At 44.2% G+C, this 25,575-nt stretch overlaps 1 protein-coding gene across 9 annotated transcripts in view; it reads left to right on the top strand.

The window, feature by feature from the left end:
- The window catches only part of AMBRA1 (autophagy and beclin 1 regulator 1), a 172,586-nt gene that overhangs the window by 46,948 nt on the left and 100,063 nt on the right, over positions 1 to 25,575 (top strand). For 5 of the 9 annotated variants that reach the window (XM_059874720.1, XM_059874719.1, XM_010812831.4 and 2 more), the window contains 2 exon segments: positions 16,778 to 16,864; positions 20,868 to 21,047. The exons of 2 other annotated variants lie outside the window; for them this stretch is intronic. In XM_059874720.1, coding sequence (XP_059730703.1) covers positions 16,778 to 16,864; positions 20,868 to 21,047 — 267 coding nt within the window. 9 annotated transcript variants of the gene reach the window in all.

Genomic DNA, 25,575 nt, shown 5'->3' with positions numbered 1-25,575 from the left:
CCCAGAGATCGCAGAATAGCCTTCAGATACATTTGTTTGGCACTTACACTATTACTAAAAATTTCATTTTTTCTACATAAGTCCAGATTTCTGGATTCTATAGGTAAAAAAAAACACAAAAATGGACCTCATCCATTTCCATTTCCTGCTTAATTCCAATTCTGTGTTGGTTCCCACTGCATTAATTAGCTAAAGCAAGTCTTCTTAAGCTTCCTACCACTTAGCTCCACCAGGGGGAGACACTGGACATGGCAGGACTCTCTCCTCTACCCCACCCCTCCTGCCTGATTCACCCACCGAGGGCGCCCCTGCTGGCTGTAGGCCGACATGCCGACAACCTCCTCACCTGACTGAGGAGAAACTGCCTGACTTTTTTTTAATAGCAACAATTAATAAACTCCTCCTCTGTTTCCCAAGAGGGAAAGTGGGGGTGCCAAGCGCATTTGCTGGCTGGGACACAGTTGAGTGTGCTGATTTCTGTCATGTCAGGTTATGCAGTATAACCTTTCTTTAACGATGGACTTGTGTAAAAAAATCTGGGACAAGACTGTCTGCACGTCTCCCTGTGAGCAGAGCGCCTTGGACAGAGGCGTGGGTTTCAGTGAAGAGGTCGGTTGATTTGGATGTCAACCTGCCAGAGAATTAAAATCAAGTTAGGAGCAGGAGTAGAAGACTAATAATAAAGGAGTCAAAGGCGGAGAGTGTGGCCGAGTCACAGAGGGAGAGTTGCAGCTTGTTAACCTCGTGTCCTTCGCCTTTGCCGCGTCACAGAGTATGAGTTTGAGTCTTTTTGCCTCTTCTACTCCCCCCCCCCCCCCGCCAAATGTTCATGCACGTTTCTGTTTTCCTCTATCTCCCTGCTGTCTCCTTGGGTCACTTCACCTCTTCTTTTCTTTGTTCTGATGGCAAATGTAACCTGTTTGGGGGGTCTTTTTTTCTTACTGTGATTAAAAAAAAACACATAAGTTTACCCTGTTAATTTTTTAATGTACAGTCTTGTTAAGTCTGTGCACAGAGCTGCACAGCAGATCTCTAGAACTGTTTCTCCCTGTAAGAGTGAAATGGTCATTGAACAATTCTCATTTCCCCCTCCCACCATTCCCTGGCAACCACAGTTCAGTTTTCTTTTTCTATGAGTTTGATTGCTTTAGATCCTCATATAAGTGGAATCATGCAGTCTTTGTCTTTTTGTGATTGGCTTATTTCACTTAGCATAATGTCTTCAAGGTTCTTCCATGTTTTGGCGTATGACAGGATTTCCTCCTTTTAAACAGCTGAATAATATTCAGTTGTGTATATATACCGCATTTGCTTTATCCGTTCATCTGTGTGTGGGCCTTTAGGTTGCTTCCACACCTTGGCTATGTGAATAATTCTGCAATGAACATGGGTGTTCAGATGTCTCTGAGATTCTGCTTTCAATTCCTGTGGATATACACTCAGAAGTGATATTGCTGGGTTATATGGTAGCTATATTCTCAATTTTTTGAGGAACTGCAATGCTCTGTGTCAGCAACTGCACAGTTTTACAGTTCTACCAACAGTGTGCAAGAGTTCCTATTTCTCCATATCCTCATCAGAATTGTTATTTTCTGTTTTGGGTTTTTTCTTTTGTTTTGTTTTTTGGAGAGCTGCATCTTAATATTCATGAGATGATATGTCATTGTGGGTTATTTGCAGGGTTATTCCGTGATGATAAATGATGTTGACCACCTTTTCATATGTTTGTTGACCATTTGTATATATTCTTTGGATAAATGTCTATTCTAGTCCTTGGGCCATTTTTTAAAATTGGGTTTTTGGTTGTTTTTAACTTATTGGAGTTCTTTATATATTCTGGATATTAACCCTTTATCTGATAAATAGCTTACAGACATTTTGTCCTGTTCTGTAGTTTGCCTTTTTATTCTGTTGTTTCCTTTGCTTAAGTTTTAAAAATTGGATGCAGTCCCAGCTGTCTGTTTTCACTTTTATTACCAGTGCTTTTTGTGTGTCATATCTGGGAAGTCATTGCCCATTCCAGTGTCATAAAACGTTCCCCCTATATCTTCTCATAAAACTTTCCCCCGTCTGTGAATTTTATAGTTTTAGGTCATAGTTTAGGTTTTTAGTCCGTTTTGAGTTGATTTTCACCTGTGGCATAAGATAAGGGTCCACCTTTATTCTCTTGCATGTAGACAGACAGTTTTCTCAGTACCTTTTGTGAAGACTTTCTTGCCCTCGTTGTCAGACATCATTTGACCATACACACAAGGGTTTATATCTGGGTTCTCTATTCTATGCCATTAGTCTATATGTCTATCTTTATGCCAGTACCATACTGTTTTAATTACTGTAGCTTTGCAGTATGATTTGAAATCAGGAAGTGTTAGGCTTCCAGCTAGGTTCCTCTTTCACAAGATTATTTGACTAGTCAGAACTCTTTTTGAGCTTCCATATGAATTTTAGGATTTTTTTTTTTTCTCTTTCTGAAAGGAAAAAAAAAAAGCCATTGGGATTTTGATAGAGATTTCATTGAATCTGTAGATTGCTTTGGGTATTATAGACATTTAAACAATATTGTCTTCTAATCCATAAACATGAGATGTCTTTCTATTGTTTCATTAATTTTTTCCAGTGGTGTTTTATAGTTTTCAGTGTATAAATCGTCTACCTCTTTGGTTAAGTTTATTCCTATGTATTTTATTCTTTTTGATGCTATTATAAGTAGGAGTTTTTTCTTAATTTCCCTTTTAGCAGATGTAAATCTTTAAAACAAAAAGGACCTTTTTTTTTTTTAACTTCAGAAGTGTGTTTTCCCAGAAGTACAGCACTCTTTCTTTTTTGCATGCTTTTCTGATTCCTTTTCCTACTGTCTCCTGTGAGTTCTCAAAATTGAGACAGAAGCTTGACTCATCATTTTCTGTTACTCCTTGAAGACAAAGGACCATTGCTATAATGGTCATCCTAACAGAATTACTGAATTTGTTTTGTTTTTATTTAATTTTTTAAATTTTAATTGAAGTATAGTTGATGACAACCCACTCCAGTACTCTTGCCTGGAAAAGCCCATGGACGGAGGAGCCTGGTAGGCTGCAGTCCATGGGGTCGCTAAGAGTCAGGCATGACTGAGCGACTTCACTTTCACACATTGGGGAAGGAAATGGCAACCCACTCCAGTATTCTTGCCTGGAGAATCCCAGGGACGGGGGAGCGTGGTGGGCTGCCGTCTATGGGGTCGCACAGAGTTGGACATGACTGAAGTGACTTAGCAGCAGCATAGCTGATTTACAAAGAGTTGCTGAATTTTCAGACCCTCCTAGAGCAACTAAATTTGACAGCTGTGTTAGATGGTACTATTTTGGATGTGATAAGATTGGGGGTGGGAGAGAGGTGTCCATATATGAGAATGTGTTTGTTGTGCGATTTTTGGCCAGTGGTCCTCAAAGTGTGGTCCTCAGACCAGGAACATCAGCAACTCCTGCTGATGTTAGAAATGTGAGTTTCTGGGCTCATTCCAGACCTACTGAATCAGAAACTGGGGGTGGGAGGCATGCAGTCTGTTTTTAATAAGCTCTTCAGATGATTTTGATATGCACCAAGTTAGAGAACACTGTTTTAGACCATCTAGGAACTCTTACTATTTATTAATTTATTTCTATAATTATTTTTTTCTTTGTTTTTGGCTGCACTGGATCTCCGTTGCTGCACAGGTTTTCTCTAGCTGTGACGAGCAGGAGCTCCGCTTTGTTGCAGTGTGCGGGCTTCTCATTACGATGCCCTCCCTTGTTGCAGCGCACAGGCTCTGGGCACTCGGGCTTCAGTCATTGAAGCACACAGGTTCGGTAGTTGGGGCTCCCGGGCCCTTGAGCACTCGGGCTTCAGTCGTTGAAGCACACAGGTTCGGTAGTTGGGGCTCACAGGCTCTGGGCACTCGGACTTCAGTCGTTGAAGCACACAGGTTTGGTAGTTGGGGCTCCCGGGCCCTTGAGCACTCGGGCTTCAGTCGTTGAAGCACACAGGTTCGGTAGTTGGGGCTCCCGGGCCCTTGAGCACACGGGCTTCAGTCGTTGAAGCACACAGGTTCGGTAGTTGGGGCTCCCGGGCCCTTGAGCACTCGGGCTTCAGTCGTTGAAGCACACAGGTTCGGTAGTTGGGGCTCCCGGGCCCTTGAGCACTCGGGCTTCAGTCGTTGAAGCACACAGGTTCGGTAGTTGGGGCTCCCGGGCCCTTGAGCACTCGGGCTTCAGTCGTTGAAGCACACAGGTTCGGTAGTTGGGGCTCCCGGGCCCTTGAGCACTCGGGCTTCAGTCGTTGAAGCACACAGGTTCGGTAGTTGGGGCTCCCGGGCCCTTGAGCGCTCGGGCTTCAGTCGTTGCAATGTGCCAGCTCAGTAGTTGTGGTTCGTGGGCTCAGTTGCTCCTCAGCATGTGGAATTGTCCCGGACCATGGATTGAACCCATGTCCCCTACATTGGCAGGCGGATTCTTAACCACTGCACCATCCGAAAAGTCCTAGACCATCTAGAAACTCTTAACATCACAACCACCATCTCATCCCTAAATCTCTGTAGTGTACTAAAATTCCTTTGCATTATCCATCACCTTTATTTTTCCTTTTCCTCCTGTCCCGTGTGTGATGCAGTGTTGCTTTAACTCGTAATCTCCTTACGTTCCCCCTCTTTTCTTTTCTTGCAATGGATTCTAATAGAAGGAGTTGAATTTGAGCAACCTTGGATTCAAATTCTGGCCCTATTCTGTGACCCTGAGGAGGTTGAGAATCCTCTCCGAACCTCAGTTTCCTCAATTTTATTTTTAAAAATTTTTTATATAAATGTATTTTAATAGTTTCCTCAATTTTAAAGTTGTTGTGATGCAGGTTAAATGAGGTAAGCATCAGTTGCTTTTACATATTCAGATGCTCAGGAAATGCCAGCTTTCCTCTCTTTTCTTTGTTATCACTCTGCTCAAAAAACAAACAAATGAAAAAAGTCCCTAAACAACAACAACAAAAAAACTCCTTTTGCTGTGACGCATTTCCTACAGGTCGTTTTCTGTTCTGTGTTAGTATCCTTCGTTTTTCCCCCAAGACTTCAGCCTTCATGGTGTGTTTGTGAAATCTCACCATATAAAATTGAAGTAAACCCAGTACGTAAAAAAGCGAGGTGCCGTAAGAAGAGCGGCTGAGGACGCTGCTGTGGTGGCGCTGGTGCTGGCTACTCCAGTAGTCACTTGCAGCAGACACAGAGAGGTTCTGTTTTAGGAAGCGCAGTAATGCAGAAAGTGGTCTGCTTCACAGCAGGGGAATGGAATATTATCTTCATTTTTCCTGCACTCTATTATAATGATATGTGCAAAAGAAACTGGTTGTGCCTCTTGATAAGAGAGGGAGTACAAACAGCCGTAATTTCCCAAGCTCTGAGGGCTCCTTCTGTATTAAGAGCGAGCCAGCCAGGGCAGAAATGTGCTCAGAAGGGAGAGCCTGGCTGGGACAGGTAGAGAAGAGCAGAAGGTGCTTCTTTTGACACTGACCCTTTTGACCAGGACCAAGACCTCATGCTTTGGACACAGTGAGCAAGTTTGCCCTGAGTTTTCTTGTTTAAGGTCTGTTTCCAAATGTCTTATTTAGTGTTCTGTTTTGGTAGCCGAAGTTCCCTTGAGTACCAATGCAATTAATTTAGGCTTGTAAGCTAACTTTTTATGCTGTTGTTGTAGCTAGCTTGAAAGTCCTAGAAGATCAGAACCTGTTTCCTTCATCTACTGTTGGATAACCAAAAAACAAAAAAACCTAGTGACTTAAAATAGCAGTTTTATTGTCTTTCATTGTTCTTTGGGTAGAAGGGAGGTCAGTTGGGAGGTTCTGCTAGTCTTGCTTGGGATCTCTCTCAAGTCAACCAGAAGCGCATTTAGAGCAGCCAGGCCTCTCCAGGATTCCTCTTTCCTTGTGGCCTCTCCAGCAGAGTAGCCAGACTTTTAAGGTAGCAGCTTAGGGCTTCCAAAAGTTCCACGAGGGAGGAAAGGGAAGCCGTCAGTTCTCTTCAAGGCTTAGACCCAGAACTTTCTGCGTTCTCTTGATTAAAGCAAATAACTGGCTAGTCTACATTCAGTTCGAGAGGAGACCACACAAGGGCAAGATGCCAAGAAGTATTGTTCTCTGTCCCTCTTCAGATACTAGCTACTTCAGAGACCATGTCCATTTTATAGGCTACTGTATACCCAATAATAAGACACTCAATAATTATCTGTGGTTTGAATCAGTGGTTGGATGGACCAATAGCCAAATTGGTGGTTGGTTGACTGACTGCTCTCGTTGGTTTATTTGGGTGAGGCTCATGTGATTCTTAGGGCTGACATACCCATGTTTATGCCTTCATAGAACTGGTCCTTCCTCAACACGTGTCTTTCTAGGAAACCAACTTTTTAGGAATTTTGACTTGCGTGGCCATGTGTTCCCTGCAGTTACTTTTGGAAATTGTCATCCAGGGAAAGAAAAAAACCCCCACTATTTATTAGGCTGTGTACTGGCTACTCATGTTCTTACGTAATCATAACAACCTTGTGAAATAGGCATTTCCCATTAAATTTGGACGCTGAGGATAATGAACTTGCCAGAGGTCACACAGCTATTAAGTGACCCAAGATCACAAGTTAAACTGCAATTTGTTTCTAAAGCTAAAGCATTGACTTGCCTCATACATTAGTTATTCAGAGCTTCCCTTCATTAATCTCAGAGTATTAAGATATGTCACAGGGTTTCTCAAAAGCAGCACTCTCAACGTTTCAGGCTGCATAATTCTTTGTCGGGGAGTTGGGGAAGAATATCTCTGCATCTTAGGGTGCAGCACCCTGGCCCTTGCCCACTAGGTACCAGTGTGATCCCCCAACCCAGTTTCAGCTTCCGAAAATGTCTCTAGATACAGGTCCCCTGGGGGACACCCCCTCCCACTGAAAATCCTTGATAAGGTATTTCATGATTTTCTATCCTTTGACCTTGGCTGTTTTTTGATACTGTATTTCACAAAGCGCTCGCAGTGGCTTCAAACTGTCTTATTTTTATAATTGTTGTAATCATGCTGCCTGGTTCTGATACTCTTGAGTCCTGCCTTTCTCTCATTGCCTCTCTCCTTTTTTGCCTTGTCTATTTGCTTTTGTCTGATTCTGCTAAACAAAATGCAGGTGGATCGAGTGTTTGTAGGGACTTGTTACACAGGTATCGATTCTGCAGGCATTTACATCTCTGAGATTATAACCATTGGTGCTAGTGGAAAGAAGGCAGTTTGCATCTTCTGATTATAGTGGAGGGGAGGGGGATGCATATGAGGTAGCATATTGGGAATTAAATGGCTTCCAGACTCCATGGAGTTAATCCTCATGGTAGAGTTGATTGATGTGCATGTGCAGTTCTTTTGGAAAACGGGGGTGGAGAGTGGAAATTGCAGTTTTTCTCCTAATTGTACTTTAGGTGTCATTTATGACAATTTTGTGTTGTCTAGACAGAGAAATGGTAGAGAGATTATCCCAGTGGAGTCAAATGCTCAGTCCAGAGGGAATCAGGAAGGTTGCTGAAGTCAGGATCAGGGTGGAAGGGCAAGTAGTATACTCCCAGAGGCGAATCAGTGAAAATCGAATGTCACTAAGAGAAGCAGTTCAGTGTGAACCCAGGATATAAGAAAAGTGATTGTACTCTGAGCTTCGGGTTAGCTCCAGGGCTAACAGTGGATTGTTTGGGGGCCCAGCTGGAATCTCTGCCCTCTTTTCTATTTCTATAGACTCCAGAAACCTCATTACTTGAACAGACATGTGCCAGGAAGGCTGCCTCTTGGCCTCTGGTTAATAAATGCCCCAGCTCACTGTGCGATCCTTTTTTCCTCATTCTCTTGTTAGGCTTCATTTACTAACTTGCCTTTGCCATCCTGATGTTGACCCTAAGGTTTTACTTCATATTATAGAGTATAGTGTTTGCAGTATACCCAGGTCAGTGGAACAAATGACCCTCGTTGAGGGTTTTTAAAATTTCAGGTCAGGAATATGAATGTGAAAAATCATCTGAGAAGAAATGTACAAGGTTTGCTGTTACTGAAGCCGTCAAGGATTATATCCTGCAGCCTTTGTAGTATTAGTAGGTCTAGAGGTAGACTTTTTTTTTTTGAATTATCTATTATTCTGAAAAAAATGAGCTGAGAATTCCAGGATTATTGAATTCTGTAAATGTCTTCTTGATTTGGGGGGAAACCGGTCAAGGAGGATACCCCGCCTCTTAATTAAAGTCCACACCTGCAGGTCGTGGCTGCGGCTTGTTAGAACATGTGCGTGTGAATATCAGAACCAGCTGTGGAACTTGTCATTGATAGGATCCTACTTATCCTTTGGTGAAAAGCCTCTTTTAAATTCCTAGTTTAAAAATGTCTGATCTGTGGGCCCACCTCCCAAGTCTCACAAAGAAAGAATTCGGGACAGCATAAACATGTCCATGTAGATGACCTTGGACCTTTGAGTTCAGATGCAATTCACAAAAGTGAGTTTTTGTTGTAAATGGAAGCTTGATACCTATAGTGTGATGTGTTGAGGATACACAGGAGCTAAGTATAGCACTAACCAATCTTTTTACAAAAGTATTAAAAATAACCCACCAACTATGTTCCAATATAGAATGAAATTTATTTAAAAATAAAAATACCTGAGGGCCTCACAGTCAGCAGAGGCTCAGATGTTTGCAGAGGGATCTAGCTGACTCTTCAGGAAAGACTTTTGTGCAGCTAGACACACGGTTGCACATCCCATATGAATTGTTTCCAGCTTCTTCCCTCTTGGTGTCTGTGACTATGCTGTGCTCTGATGTTTTGCCATCTATTGCTCACTGCAGAGAGACATTGAGGAATATGTTAATGTTTTGTAAAGATGTTTTCAAGCTTTTCTGGTAAAAAGCCTTTATTTTGAGCCCTGTGAATTGTTTATGCTTGATGGTGGTAAAATAAGGCTGAGCCACACAACAGGCGCTGTGCGCTCTTTCTGTCGCGTGTCTGTCTTTTCCCTGAGGTTAGCCTTCTGGCAGTGCCGCCTTGCCTTGGTCTGCCCCACAGCAGGGGCAGGAATCGCCTGGCGGGCCCTGCTGGCAGCTGCATCACGTGCCGTAAGCGCACCCCCTAGAACTCGGGGGCCCTACAAGGATCAGATGAGTGCCTATCGTCGGATAACTTAAATGATAATTGCCACTGTGTGAGATGGGGAGGCTTGGATGCCTCCGCTGTAAAGCAGAGATGTCAATTTGGAAATCATAATAGAGGTGTCGTTTCAGAACACACAATTATTTTTTACTAAGAATAAGGGCTTGTCATCTCCCAGCCCTGGCATGCACTGAGGCAGAGACCTGGGCTTGCAGAGCAGGATGCAGAAGTGAAGAAGGCAGTAGTGTATCCAGATTTATTTGGCCTCCCACCCCTTCACTGCCCCTGAAAACACTGCCCTCTCTCCCCTGTGAGCTCTCTTTTGGCAATAAGCTGTCGGGGAGAATCAGTGGTAGTTTCCCAGGCAAGTAGCCAGCCTCTGACTTTACGATTTAATAAGCCTCCCAGGGACCAGGCTGCACTGCGTTTAATAGGACAAACATGTCAGCACTTTAACCTGAACGGCTGAAGTGACCCGAGGGGTGAAGATTGATGTCAGCAGTTTCCGAAAAACTAGTTCCTTCAGGAATTTCTGTGTGAGGTTTTGGACATCCAGGAACCTTGTCTGAAAGGCACGGGGTCAGTGACAGGCAATCAGATGTGTCTTCTTGCTTATTTTTCCAAATCTGCTTAGTTTTGCTGATTTACTCTCCTTAGATATTTACTGGCTTCCTTTTGTGTGCTCATTCGGAGAAGGCAATGGCACCCCACTCCAGTACTCTTGCCTGGAAAATCCCATGGATGGAGGGCCTGGTAGGCTGCAGTCCTTGGGGTTGCTAAGAGTCAGACACAACTGAGAGACTTCGCTTTCACTTTTCACTTTCATGCATTGGAGAAGGAAATGGCAACCCCACTCCAGTGTTCTTGCCTGGAGAATCCCAGGGACGGGGGAGCTTGGTGGGCTGCCGTCTCTGGGGTCGCACAGAGTTGGACACGACTGAAGTGACTTAGCAGTTTGTGTGCTCATTAGGATATGAGTTTTAATGGGGATAAAAAGATGACTTGGATCCAGTACTTGCTTTCGTGTAGCTTGTAGTCCAGTGGTAGGAACAAGAAGACGTAAGGAACTGCAGTACCAAGTGACAGGGGACAGGCCTTTTAAGAGAGGGTTCAACCGCTATGGGGAGTGAGGGAGGCAAGGGGGAGCTTCTGACCGGAGGAGTCAGATATTTGAGCTTTGAAGGATTTTCATAGGCAGAGATGGGGAAGAACTTTCCAGAAAGAAGGAATGGCCAAACTGAAAACAAGGGTGAAATAGTGAGGGGTGTGTTTAGTGTAGCTAGAGTAGTAGTTCTCAAAGAGTGGCCTGGGGTCCCTGAAGGCAAAACTGTCTTTATAACAATGCTGAGATATTCTTTGTCCGTTTCACTCTTTGTGCTTGTGTATTCCATTTTTCTCAGTTTTAATCTCAAATATAGTTCAGTTCAGTTCAGTCGCTCAGTCGTGTCCGACTCTTTGCGACCCCATGAATCGCAGCACGCCAGGCCTCTGTCTCCATCACCAACCCCCGGAGTTCACTCAGACTCACGTCCATCGAGTCGGTGATGCCATCCAGCCATCTCATCCTCTGTTGTCCCCTTTTCCTCCTGTCCCCAATCCCTCCCAGCATCAGAGTCTTTTCCAATGAGTCAACTCTTCGCATGAGGTGGCCAAAGTACTGGAGTTTCAGCTTTAGCCTCAGTCTTTCCAGAGAACAGCCAGGACTGATCTCCTTTAGAATGGACTGGTTGGATCTCCTTTCAGTCCAAGGGACTCGAAAGAGTCTTCTGCAACACACATGTAGTACATATTGGTAAATAAAACCCATATAAGCAAAAGCTCTTTGGGGTCCTCAATAATTTTTAAGAGTGTTAACTGTATATAAAATAGATAACTAATAAGGCCCTACTGTGTATCACAGGGAACTCGACTCAATACTCTGTAATGGCCTATATGGGTTAAGAATCAGAGAAAGTGGATATATGTATAACTGGTTCACTTTGCTGTATACCTGAAACTGTACAACATTGGAGATCAACTCCAATAAAATTTTTTTTTTAAGTTTTAAAGGAATTCTGAGACCAAAAAGTTTGAAAACCACTGGACCAGAGCATATAGTACATTCAGAAGTAATGAGAAATTGGACTGCACAGCTTTGAGTGCCACGCTGAGGAATTTGGAGTTTATTCCCTAAGCAGAGGGAGTTATTCCTTTGAGCTTGGCTCCCCTGAACTGGACTAGCAGATGTCACCCACACACCAGAGCCAGACTGAGAAATTACTCATTAGGTGTGGGGCACCAGTGGCGTCCTATTAGTAGCTCCTAGGAGCAGTTGTGGAGAAGGCAATGGCACCCCACTCCAGTGTTCTTGCCTGGAAAAGCCCATGGACAGAGGAGCCTGGTAGGCTGCAGTCCATGGGGTCGCTAAGAGTTGGAAACGACTGAAGTGACTCAGCAGCAGCAGTTGTCCTTATCAGTATATAAGAGTTTTAGCAGTTGATTGTTTCTAGTGTTGGAGAAGTCTGTACATGTTTGTTGGCTTTAGTTTGTTGATTTTCTGTGTGATCTGACAACCAGTTTAAAAGCATATCTTTAGGACATAGTTGTTTATTAAGGAAGAGTTGTCCCTGGCTTGTTTATTCTGTCTAGACTGTTACCCAGACTTCCTGCTTCTCAATCCTGATATCCAGTGAATTTGAAAGAAAGTTCTTTCCTTTTGGATGACCCGTCTAATCTGCCCTGACAGCAACTTTGTTCTTTTCCAGAGCTTTCTTCTTCTACTATTTTTTATTGTTTTCTTAGTCATCAAAGGATACAGCTGATCTACGGAACCCTTGTACAGATTCAGGGTATTAATTAAGGCAGGAAGAAATAGTTGTATTCATATAAAGCGTTAGGAATTTTGTAGCTTAAATTGTCTTCCTGTTGACATGATTTTAGTAGGGCGTAACGTTAATTTTTGATGACTTACTCTAGTGTGTAATACTTTGATTTTAAGTTTTTCTGTTCCTTTCCATAGTGACTCCACCTTTTACTTTAAAGCATGAATGGCCAGATTTTTTTTTTCTGTAAAGGGCTGCTGCTGCTGCTAAGTCGCTTCAGTCGTGTCCGACTCTGTGCGACCCACAGACGGCAGCCCACCAGGCTCCCCCGTCCCTGGGATTCTCCAGGCAAGAACACTGGAGTGGGGTGCCATTGCCTTCTCCCTGTAAAGAGCTAGGCAGTATGTATTAGAGGCTTCTTATAGGCCTCCCTATCTAGACTACTCAACTCTGCCTTCCTAGCTCCAAAGCAGTCACAGACAATATTTAAATGAATGGTTATGGCTGTGTTTGGATAAAACTTTATTTATAAAAGCAGGCAGCTGGCCGAGTGCCTGTAGTTTGCCAAACCTGCTTTTTAGAGGCAATTTGCTATTTTGAAGAAAGTCTTTTTAAGAAGTGAGTGATTCTTTTGCAAATGAGTAGTTTTCTCTTTAGTTTTCAGTGGTTTACTTTTAGATTTTGTATATTTGATGTTTTAAATTTTGAAATAATTTCAGACTTGCGGAAAAGTTGCAAAAATAGTGCAAAGAATTCCCATTATACTCTTCACTCACATTCACTGTATGTTAACGTTTTACCACATTTTCTGTATTATTTTCTCTCATTTGCTATATCTATATATGAATATGATTATGCTTTTATTTGTTTAGTTTTAATATTTTATGTTTGTGATTATTGTGTTCAATATTGAATTTTATTAAAGTAGTGTGTAGTTTGATAGAACAGCGGCCTTTAGACTTAAAAAGAAATACTCCTGTTAGTAAAAGGCTTCTGAGCACTTGTGCTTGTGTGTGTGTGTGTGTGTGTGTGTGTGTGTGTGTGTGTGGTACACTTTATGGTTATGCATTTAAATCAAATGTTGTAATGTTTTCTTCCTGTTCTCCGGTGGGTCACAATAGCACAGCCCGTGGTGTACCTCGCTTGAACACCACTGGCTTAGAGAATGAACTAGGCAACCTTGTAAAGGAGAGTTTCTTTCCTCTGTCATAGCTTCAATGACTCTTTAAAACATCTCTAACTGGAGTTAACAGGTCAGAATGAAGTGGTACCTTCCAACTTCCACCAACTTGCCTGAGCCCTCCTAAGTCCTACCTGGTTTCATATTACTGAATTGCTTGATTAACCATTAAGTCAAGTGAAACTTGTAGCCACCAGAGCAGAAGGCACTCAGCTGCCATTCTGTTCCATTCTCTTGCGTCATTTCCCCGTTGATGGCTCTTGGCAGGAAGCTAACTGCGGGAGAGAAAGATCTTTCTTTGAGTTTCCTAGGAGTGGTGGTGGTATTTACTTGTCTAGTCACTCTAGTTCTTTCTTTATTCAACACCAATTGTAACAGTCTTTTCTAATCCTTCAGATAGTGTTTGTGTTGTAACTGTAGAGAGCTTAATGTTTCATCAGTGATACATGTTTGGGGGTGCTCTTCATAGTAATTGGCTCTCCTGATTCTGTGTATTAGAGTTAAAATACCATGTATGTATGACTTGCTAGTCCACTGTATTGCCTGGGAGCAAATGGTGCCAACAGATTCTAGTAAGTAGGTATCAGTTCAGTTCAGTCGCTCAGTTGTGTCCGACTCTTTGCGACCCCATGAATCGCAGCACGCCAGGCCTCCCTGTCCATCACCAACTCCCGGAGTTCACCCAGACTCGTGTCCATCGAGTCGGTGATGCCATCCAGCCATCTCATCCTCTGTTGTCCCCTTTTCCTCCTGCCCCCAATCCCTCCCAGCATCAGAGTCTTTTCCAGTGAGTCAACTCTTCACATGAGGTGGCCAAAGTACTGGAGTTTCAGCTTTAGCATTATTCCTTCCAAAGAACACCCAGGACTGATCTCCTTCAGAATGGACTGGTTGGATCTCCTTTCAGTCCAAGGGACTCTGAAGAGTCTTCTCCAACACCACAGTTCAAAAGCATCAATTCTTCGGTGCTCAGCTTTCTTCACAGTCCAACTCTCACATCCGTACATGACCACTGGAAAATCTTCTAAAAGAACCTCATCAGGGACTCCCCAGAGACAAAACTTAACATTTTGGTGTAACTCTGTTTTAAGAAGTCTTCCTAATTAAGATCGGAATTTAGGGTGGGGAGTAGAGTTTGTGGGATTATAAAATAGAACTAGTAAAATTGAAATGACCTGACCTAAGCTCTTCTGGCTCAGGAATCTCCTTTACAGCATGCCTAAAAACTCATCTGATTTCTCTGAATGCTGTCACTGCCTTGGCAGAGTAGGGGGTAACATTGGCCTCCTAATTTGGCAAGATCATTTTAAAGAAAGATATACACTGGTTTACCCTGGACGATGCCCCTTGTCAAAGACCCTCTGCTTATGGAGGGTAACACAGCAGGGCTCAGTGGTACTCAAGACTCAGTCCAGAACCCATTGGGATAGAACAAGCTTCTGGGTGTTCCAAGGCAGTCAGCTGTTCCCAGATCTTACTTCTGTTCTTCAGCTCCCACCTAATTCCTGTAGCACAAATTTATTAGTAGTGAACATGCGTGCATGCTAAGTCGCTTCAGTCATGTCTCTTTGCGACCCTATAGACTATAGCCCACCAGGCTCCTCTGTCCATGGGATTCTCCAGGCAAGAATACTGGAGTGGGTTGCCGTGCCCTCCCCTAGGGGATCTTCCTGACCCAGGGATCGGACCCGCGTCTCTTGTGTCTCCTGCATCGGCAGGGGTGTTCTTTACCACTAGCACCACCTCATACGATGGCCTAAATTGATACACTTCTCAAAATTCCACTTTTCTTCTTTTTGCAGTCTGTGTACCTCTCACTATCCCCTCCTCCCAGAAACATCCCATATTTCAAGATTCAAAGACATGCTGTTATCTTATATGCGCCTATGAAAGAAAAAAATCCTGCCAGTTAAACTACGTCACACAATTATAAGATGTATCCCTGCTTCAGACATGTTAAAACGTGGGGGGGAAAAGCATGTCTTATAATCGATGAAGCACAGAATGTCTGCTGCTGTAAACAGTGGTATCATTGAAGACTCAGGTTTTCAGCCACAGAAAAGTGTTGTATTGCTTTCTTCTCTTCCTCATTGGTTTCACTGTGTTCGCTCCCTTCAGGGGTGGGATTGTTTAACTTGTCTTAAGAGTGGGGATGATAAGCCTTGTGTAGATCAAGAATATGATATAACACTTGGCTGTCCTGGGTGGGAAGCCAGGCTGACAGGCCTCTGCTGTTCTCTCTTCCCCAGACTGTTAGGGAAAATGCTCCAGTGAGCCAGTCGCTGGGATAAAGTGACTGCACACAACTCTACCTAAAGCCAGCTGGTTTTAATAACAGTGAGTTGAATTAACTCAATTGGAAAAGATTGGTAGCTGCTGTCCTTACCCTACAGATCTGCTTTAAAGAAGAGTCTGGCAGGGAGCCGGAGACCCGCTCCTGGGACAGCCAGGCAAGATGCTGCCGGAGGGGAACAGTGTGCATTTCTTCCTGAGACCTCTTCCTTGGAAACGCGTTCATGGCAGGAGCTTGACTGGCCGCCAAGGCACACTGGAGTTGGGAAGCAGTGTGGCAGACACGGCAAACTAGGGGGCCCCGAGCCATGTTTATCAGATGGGTTTTCACTGGTCCTTCCCATACGGAAAGGAAGAAAAATGTTTTAGTAAAACTTAACAGGAGACTTCGTGCAAAAGTCCAAATTTCTGGCATCCCTTTAAAAAATAGGAAGAGCCAGTGATACTGGATCCACATTCCAGTTTGGACTCGCAGTGAATTCGTGTGCGTAGTCATCGCAAGCATTTTGGAGTTCTCAGGCCTTCCCTAGGGTTCTGGTGCTCTCGCGCAGGAGTGGTGTGCTGCCGTGCAGTGCACTTAACTCCTTGGCCCGTCGATCTCCTTTTTGTGCAGTAATGCTTACCTTTCCAGGCTGCGGCGAGGTTAAAGAAGTGCTTAGTATTGCCTGGCACTAAAAAATGCTCAGTAAATTAACACATATGATCATTGAACTGATGGCTGGGCTAGATTATATAATTGAAGGTTTTTTTTTTTTTTATCAGTTGTTAAGAACGAAATGGCAACTCTCTCCAGTATTCTTGCCTAGAGAATTCCACGGACAGAGGAGCCTGGAGGACTTAGAGTCCATGGGATCAGAGTCGGACATGACTTAGTGACTAAACCACCAAAGAAAGCCCTAGAGGGTACTCACACAAAGGGTGTGGGCAGAGCAGAGTGCCTAGAAGATAATGGGATGTGGATGAGGATAACATGGGGCAACTGAACACCAGAGTAAAATGTTGGCATTCCATGGTAATCTCTAGGTATGCCTCTTTTTCCTCTCTCATGTTGATCCCAACCTCCTGTTTGTCTGCTGGAGGTACTGCAGATGAAAATAAGATCATGTCTCTAAAGGACTTGTTCGTTTCTCACAGAAGAGCAGTATTCAGGATCATACAGTGGCCATATCCAGTGTGGGCACTCTGGAGTGCTTCATATCCTTACACCTCTAAGTGCTGGTAGGAAGGATGCGAGCCCAGACAAGAGGTGTTAGCTCGCTGCAAAGGGGGATGTTATTTATCTCTCTCCCCCATTTTTCCTTATGAATGACCTCTGAGTTGGTAATTGACAGGGATTATTGCCATTTTTTTAATCTCTGCTAGGAGGCTGCTGGAGTCTTCCCTCATTTCATTATCCCGTTATGATGGAGCAGGATCCAGAGAGCACCCAATTTACCCAGACCCAGCGAGGTAAGGCTAAAGTGAGCAATGGCACCAGGTGGGGGGGAGGGGCTGCCCTTGGGGTCGCCGAGCTGCTGGAAGCCCGTCCTGTGCCTCTCTGGTCCTGGTGCTCTTGGACTCTTCAGTTACAGTTTTGAGACAGGTGGTTCAGGTGAAGGGGAAGTGTTCCAGGTAAGTGAACAGCGCCTCTGGTGGCAGAGGGTTATGACCGAGCCTTCAGCCTTTGGGGCTCCCTGGCAGAGTCCTAGGATATTTCTTTTCTGCCGTTACCATTCAGATGGACAGCCAAAAGGGAAATGAGAGTTTTTATTAATAGGGAAATCACTTAACGAATTAAAAACAAACCAAAAAATCCTCATTTGAGAGAGACTTTAGAACATTATAAGGCAGAAATCAAGGTCATTCACATGTTGACTTTTTGGAGACTACGTGAAGAAAGAGATGGCTGACGAGGGTAACTGAGTAAAATAAGTTGCATGTTATTAAAGAGCTTGCCTTACACCAATCAGCAGACATTTGAAAAGATCTTGAAGAGATTAAAAAAAAAAAAGTTCTCATGAGTTTAAGGCCCAACTTTATGCTGGTAACTCAGGACCAAGGATGGGGTATTGAGTTGATGTATAATATTTATTTATGGTGAGCAGCCCTTTGGGGATGTCACAGCTGGGCCTAATAATTCTGTTAGTGATCCAAAAGGGGGATAACCTGCACATTCTTTAAGCAACTCCAGAACACACACTGTGAAGTTTTGCCGAAAGAAGAGGGTAGTTTATAATGGTGGGGTTGAAGGTAACAATGTGGGTCGGAAAAGGCTAAGTAAGTGAGCTTTGCTGTAGATCAAGAATTTCAAGTCAGGATTGGAACCTTTAGACCAAGTTGATTTCAAGGATATTGAACGATTTCGTTGTTACCACAGTTACGTCATGATTCTGAGCATTCTTTCTAGGACACTAATGAAAAGATTCCCCACCATCCTGTTACTTCCTTTTCCATACCCCAGGAATAGCCGATCTAAGGGTCAGGGAACTGGGGGTTTATGATTTTAAAACGGGTAGACAACTCTGACAAAGACTGAAACAAGGAAGTTAGTCTGTAGTCATATTTGAAAATGATAAGCCCTCAGTAAGAGAAGGAATTGTTTTGCATAAACCAATTTCTTTGAAACACTGAGAGAACTTCTTGCTGTGAAACAGTTTTTTTTTTTTTTTTTTTAAGGAAAGTAGTGGGAATCTCAATCCCAGAATTTTTAACCTGACAAAGTTTAACAGTGATTCATAAAGACCATTACTTGTCCCCCTTTCATGTAATAAACTTGTTGTTTATTCCTACTCAGATCTTTATCACAGAAACACCAGGCTTTATGGTGTTTGTATTTTTACATTTTTCCCTTTAAACGTAAAGTAGGGTTTTTTTCGAGGGGGGTAGTATTCTTCCTGAAGAAAACTTGAGTTATTTAAAATATTCACTTGGAACATTTTTAGAGTTTGATAATTATCAAGCTCTCAAGTAGAAGGATGATTGTTACCTCATTATTAGCTCTTTAATTTCTTTTTCCTCTTAGACTTCACCCTGCATAATATGTATAGATCAGAACCTTTATGAGACATCTCAGCATTCAGATCCTTAGCTTCCCTTGGATACCTAAAAAGACAAGACTAGGATATACTTCTACTTAAGACTTGTGCCAAGAGTATTTTTCTTTACCACTGATGCATAGTTTCATAGCTTAGGGAATTCCTGTTCAATGGTGAAATTAAACAATTGAGGTTACTTGGTGCTGAATTTTTACCCCTACATAAAAGGACAGTCTTTATTTAATTATTGTTAGCATCAGCATTATTTCTACCTCTCTCGTCTTAATATGAGTTTTCCATTAGGGTAGGTTGTCAACTGAGGAACAAGTGTTTTTGTGGTCACTTCTCAGTATCATTTCTAAAAAAAGAATCTTCATTCTTCTCTTAAAACTTTATTTTTTCTTTAAACTTCAGTTTTGCATTCCTTTCTAGTCTGATTTACTTGAGAATTTAACCAACAGCAGTTGATTTCTGCTGGCAGATTTCTGTGTATTTGGTAGAGACAGTATTGACTTCTGTCCGTTGAAAATGTAGGGTTCTTGATTCATCCTCACCAAACGCATGGCACCAGGTGCCCAAAGAGACAGTGAATGTCCCACAAGTTGAGACGTTAATTCTTACACTCTGATGATCTCGGCCAAGGCTTTTGTACTTTCCGTGCCCACCTAGTGTATAAAGATAATTTGGAATCAGAGGCACGAAAGGCAGCATATTGTTCCGTAACACAGCCTTCTGAGTTCCAAAGACTGTGTCCTGGCCTCCTTGGAAGTCTGTTGGATGGCTCGTCAGAAGGGCGCCACCTGGGATGGCAGTCATTTCTGAGGCAGCCTTATTTCGTGTTAACTGCAGGATCTTCTTTGATCTGAGTGAGTAGATTTACTGAGGATTTGCCCAGGGTCTTACTTTGTCTAGGAGTAATGAAAGATCGGGCAGCAAGATGTTTGTAAATACTTTCCTACCATTTGGATATAAGTATTTCTTTTTCCATTCTCAATCAGTTTTTCCAGAGTTCCATTGTTAAAGAAGATGCTTTTTTTCCTTTTATATTCAAACATTGTAGAAGTTAAGGTCCCCGGGAATCCTCATCAGGATTGCTGTGTTTTATTTTTTGTTCTAATTACAGAAATATATATATCTATATGTGTGTGTATATATATACACACACATACATCATACATAAAGTTTTATTTTAGAGGGCTTTTGTTGTGCATATGTAGGGATAACTTTTTCTTTTCAACTATTACATAGTGTTTCTTTGTATAGGTATAATTTATTTAATCTTTTGATGGACATTTGAGGTGTTTCTGATTTTTCACTAATGCCAACAATTTATATATTTATCTTCAATATCCTTGTGTGTTTCTGTGGGATAAAATCACTAATGGAATTGCTGAATTGAAGCGTATGTGCCTTGGGCAGGTTTTAAGTCTTGAAATTGCTTAGTATCCACTTAAGATATATATATAAAGCATTTTTCTGATATTGGTTTACTTTCACTTTCTCAATTCACAGCCTCAAATTATATGTGTTGTGAAAGACAGAGGAAAAACTTGAGAAAGAAGGGACTATGCAAATTGTATAGGACATGGATATTTTCATGGAGTATGAAGGTGCTGACCCAGGGTCAGAATGCAGGTCTGTCTAGATGAGAGCAGCCACCGTAGGGAGGAGAGTGACTGTTGGCGTCTGTGTTGCTCAGTGCCCATGTAGCCTCTGATGCTCTGTCTTAAGAAATAGACGAATCTTTCAGATTTTGTGTTTTTCCTGAGTATATTGTACTCTGTCTCTATCCTGAATATCTTCTCTGTGTTAAAATATCTGGATAATCTGTAAAGGAGAGATAAGAAGTTCAAAGAGATAATCCTAAGGAACTAGGACGGTTCTGGAACTATAGATGTTTGTTGGAGAAGAAAGGAATCCTGGTGAAGGGGACGCCTGAAGATGCCTTCTTCAGTCGTCCTGGGTTCACCGTCTCTCAGCCTGTTCTCTCATCTGGAAAGTGGAAGAAGCTGCGGTCCCTTTCGTGTCTTACATTTTGAGTATGGACGATTAGGGGAAAGCTGCGAGTCTTTATAAAGGGCACCCTGAGAAGTTTAAAAGAGGTCCCTTGAGAAACTAAAAAAGAAAAGTCCAGTGTTAAACTCGTGGGAGGGGGCAGCTGTTGATCAGATGATGGCTAATTACACAGCCTCTTTAGCCACCAGTATTTCTGTTCCAAGATAAGGCAGTCTGATAAGCACGCTGCAGCACAAACCTCCTGGGGAGTTAAATGCCCTTTGTCTTTCGTGTCCCCGGAGTTCGCCTCGGCAGGGAGATGTGAGGGAGCGCTGGGCTTCCTGGCTTTCAGGGAGATGTGACGGGAGAGCTGGACTTACTGTCTTGCGCAGTGCTCCCCGCATTAGTGCTAGTTTGTGTTTGTTCCTCTCTGTCTCTCTCAGATTATCTCCTGCTGCATACTATGCCCAGAGAATGATCCAGTACCTGTCACGGAGAGACAGTATCCGCCAGCGCTCCATGCGCTACCAGCAGAACCGCCTCCGTTCCTCCACCTCCTCCTCTTCCTCAGACAACCAGGGTCCAACCGTGGAGGGAACCGACTTGGAGTTTGAGGACTTTGAGTAAGTATCTGTTCAGCTTGCTTTCTTCCCCCTCCTCCCAAGTCGTGAGTACTTCCAAGTTGGCCACTGTCCGAGCAACAGTGGTTGACATTCTGGCTTCACACCCCTAAGTTGTTACTTACGAGCAGTAGCATGGGGTGAGGGACAGAGGGTTAAAATGCCCAGGGCACTCCCCACCTCTGGCCAATGCACTGCTGATTGCCTGGCGCCTGGGGGAAGAGACAGCCCACGGGGCCCAGACCAGGCTGGGAGAAGATGGGCCGCTGCACTTCAGGCGACATTTCTACTTCCCTTTTGCATGAACAGTGACTGTGGAAATGCTTTATGTGGACTGACTTCACACCATCCAGGAGGCAGGAGGGTTGGTGTTTTTTTCTCTTACAAAAAAGTGGATATAGAGATTAAAAATAAAAGTCTTGAATTTCCCCAGGAGACAGAATTCTCTTACACCCTCGATCACACTGCTTCTTTGAGGTCCTGGTCCCTTGCCTCTCAGTGTCCTGTCTCCCTCCACCCCTAGCAAGGATCCTTTGGAGATGGCCTGTCAGATTAATATGGGGGTTGAGAGGTGTTTCCTCCGTCTTCGAGCCTCTTCGAGTGGTCAGCTGGGTTACAGGGTTGAACTGAAGGAGCAGCGTCAGCCCTGGGCTGTGGGGTCAAGCTCCGCAGTGTGGCTGCCGGGTTTTACAATCTCTCAGCTGCCATGCCTGACCTTTCTAGCCACCTCTTGTGTTTCTTTCCATCCTGAAACTGAGTTTTCCTGGCTCGTATCAAATTGGACATTTGGCTCTTGCTTTGATTCCTACATTTTGATTTTCTCAAAACATGCAAAATAAGAAGGAGAGAAGGATGGCTGAGCATCTTCTTTTGCTGCCAGTACTGGAACAGGACAGCCTGTCAGTCATCTTCCTTTTGCTTCCCATTCATCTTGACGCGGCCTGGTCAAGTCTGGGGTCTTGAGAGTCCCTGCCTCCCTTCTGCCTTCTTTCGTGAGCTGAATGGGTAGCTCCCCAGGAGCCGTCTTGCAGTGGAGCTTTAAGGTGTTTGAGGAATACCTTTGCCTCCAAGGACCAAGAAGATGGGGACGCCCATCGTACCAATTTGCCCTCGTGACTCAGTCCTTAAACACACAGCAACTGTGTGCTTAGAGGCAGAAGGGACACTCAGTGGGAGGTTCATTTGTCTGCGGAAGATGGAAATGTGGAGGAAATGCAAGGATGCCCTGAAGCAGCTGTGCTGTGGCAAACGGAGGAGAGGTGGCGGGGCGAGAAGGGCCCAGCCGCTCTGGGACTCTCGGCATGTGTCCTCCTGGCTTAAGTCCCTGCTGTGGGGGGCGGGTGGATGTGGGCCCAGCAGTGAAGGGACAGTCTCCAGTCCGCCTTTAGCCAGGCAGACACCTGTAGGGAGATTTGTTCCCTTGCCGAAATGAGTGTTCTTCCAGCCCCGGGGGCTATTCAGCGACGCAGTCTCAGCGTACAAGGCCAAGGCTGCCAGGACTCGGGGCTGCTGAGAAGCCTCGGTAATCCCATGGAGCCCTGGGAGTCAGTGCAGACTGCAGAGCCCTCTCTCCACGCGCATGTGGAAGGCTGTTATCTCTTCGCCGTGGTGAAACGTGGGACTTGTGCCTTTGAGCTGTATCTTGCCTCGTGACTTGTCCTTCACAGTGGAGTTCTGGGTTAGTTTAAAACGTTCTGCTCCCACCTTGCCTTCTCTTCCTTCTGTTCCGCCTCCTCCCTCTCCCCTTCCTCCCCCCATTTCCCTGTGTCAGACTGCCTCCTCCTTGTGCTCCCCACGGTCCCCCTGTGCCCTCGCCGCCCCCTGGCTTCAGCACGGCCTGAATTTACGTCGCCTTCTTTACCTTTCATGCACTGACTTAGCCGTTGTTTTCCCTTGGGGTCTCACACGGCTCCCTGGTTAGTGACGGTGGACTGGTTTCTCTCCAGTCCCTCCAAAAGCCCCTCCCCTGGCGTTTGCCTTTCTTTGGGGGCTGGAGCAGACCAGAATCTTGTTTTTTAAGAGTAGCTGTGGGTCAGTCACCTCAGTGTTAGCCGTCCAGGCCTTCTCATGCAGGACACTGCTGGCTGCTCGAGGCCCAGTTACCGTCTGCTCGTGCGTCCTCTCCTTCCCCCCTCCTCCCCTGCTGTAGGCCGAGGGCTGCTTGTGCTTGCCCCTCTGTTAGTCTCCAGGGGCTCTGAGAGGGGACAGGGTGAGAGAGTTAGGGATTGTGCCTTTTAATTTCTTTCCCCAATCCTTTTCCTCAATCAGAAGGGAAGGTACACCTGTAATTTATAGTTCTTTCAAGTACAGAGGCGCAGGTAAGTTAGGTGTGGCCTGGGATCCTCCTAGCACTTAGAGTACCATTCAGAGACGCTGCCCTGCTGGGCTTCCTCGCCTTCCCAGCACAATGCGTGCCTGCCTCTGCCCCTCCAGCATGACCTCTTCTCTCTCCTCCCATTTGCGGAGTCGGAGATCATTTTGCCTTTCTCCAGCATGTCCCATCCAGGTGTATAGTGGCCTCAAAAAACAAAGGGAGCCATTCCCCATATCCCTTCTGTTTTGGTTCTCTTTAATCTTCCATCGAATGAAAGGGATCAGTCAGCTACCATATTTTTCATGTACACTAGTTAGTAACAGACATAACATTGTATATTTAAAAATCTAGTTTACTCGTTATAATAACCCTCTGAGATAGTAGTTCCTTTCAGTGTGGTTTTTTTAAAGTAAGGATACTGAAGCTTGACCAAAATTAGGCATATCTAAGATTAGAGATCAGGAGCAAACATATTTAGTGTCTGACTTTATTGTCCTGCAGATGTAAAACCCTTTAAAAATGATGTACAACCATATTTGAGTCCTAGCTCCGTGAGCTTGCTGGGGGAACAAGACTGTCTAGATTTATCGCTCATGGGGGATAGCTTTGAAGGTTGGTCAACATCAGGTTAAATTTTCCATTCTTTGTATTTGGATTGATGACCATCTTCCCAGGGAGGCAATTTTCTCTTACCATTCGTCTCTGTCTGCAGCAAGGATTGAGACTGCAGGCACCCCGTGTTTGTTAAAATGCACAAACAGGACATCCAGAAACCTGCTGTCAGGAGGTCCGTCCTGAAGCCCTCAGCGTCTGTCTTTGCATAAAGATGCTCACAAGCAGGGGCAGGATGTGGCTGCCCCTGACCTTGCTGTCTGCCTGCTTCTGAGCTCAGACCACCCACTAGAATGTAGATGGCAAAGAAGCCGAAGGAAAACACACATTTTTATTTTCACCATCCCTTTGGAAAAAGATGGAGAGAGGCTTCTGTGAAGCCCAGGTTGAGCTCTGTGTTCCCGTAGTTCCTAAGTCCTGCAAAAGACATGGTGTCTGTGACTTTATGACTGTAGTTTTAACTATCCTCAGCTCCTCTTCCTCATTTTATCTGTTATTCTAAACGTAATTACAGTCTCAGAATCATCTCCTGATTCTTGCCTCTTTTTGTAACTACTTTGCCTTCCAAGGCAAAGATACCCTGTGCTAATGACAGTCAGAACTGGAGAAGCTTCAGATTAGATCAGTCACAAATATCTCCCAACACTGGGAAATTATATTCAACTTCTTAAGAGTTGCTGCCAGCACAGAGAGAAATAGTCGTTCATTCACACTTGTGACACTGGGCTGTACTTTGGGAAGACATCTCAGTGCGAAATCCTAGTCTTTCAGCCTTAAGATGAAGTCTCTTTAAGTCTGTTGCATGTATTTTATTAACTCTTCCAATATATCTGGTTGTATTTGGTCTCCTTTTACCTAGAAATCCATGCTGTGAGTAAATACGCCAGACCGTTTCCTTGTGAAATGATTGACAGTCGTTTCTGAGAGCTCAGGATGGGTGCTGGTTCCTCGGTTTGGCATGATGTGTTTGTCGCCATACCACGTCCATTCGTGCAGAGGAGCCTCAACCTGCGGGCTTTCGTGTTCCCCTTGCCAGACGCAGGGAAGTTCTAGCAAGGAAGTCATCGAAAGGTCTTCTTAGTATATATAACATAGCTGAGGAGGGTTCTGAAGGCTGTCACTCAGCTCTGCCATCTGATTGGGTGTGGCGTAGGAGAAGTTACTTGCCTTTATAGTTCGAAATTTAATATTCTTCGTCTGCCCTTTTGCTGTGACTAAAATTTAATTAAGTCACACCAAGAACATACGTTAGAAAACCAGTCGTGCTGCTCTCATCTTGCGTCTGCAGATGAAGTCCTGACAGCTCTGTGGGGCCCACAAGCTCGTGTCCAGTTTCAGGGCTAGGCATTGCAGTCGAGTGAAGCCACGTGTCCTCGGCAGTGGCTTTACCCCGTTCTCTCTTCTGTGCGCCAGATTTCCAGGACTCCCGTGGGAGTCGGTGACTGCTAATAACAAATGCGTTACTTGTAGCCAAGAAAGGAAAGGGTGAACCTTCAGTGGAAAAAGTTGTCTATTCATTTTGAAATGAGGCTGCCTTTGTCTCTCCCTTTGACTTACAGACTGTAAACTCTTTGATATCAGAAGTGCAAGAGAAACTGTGAGGGA

This window comes from Bos taurus, chromosome 15, assembly GCF_002263795.3.
Source record: "Bos taurus isolate L1 Dominette 01449 registration number 42190680 breed Hereford chromosome 15, ARS-UCD2.0, whole genome shotgun sequence".
Classification (NCBI taxonomy): Eukaryota; Metazoa; Chordata; class Mammalia; order Artiodactyla; family Bovidae; genus Bos; species Bos taurus.
The sequence above is the reverse complement of the archived record's forward strand: the minus strand, read 5'-3'. Positions and strand labels throughout refer to the sequence as shown.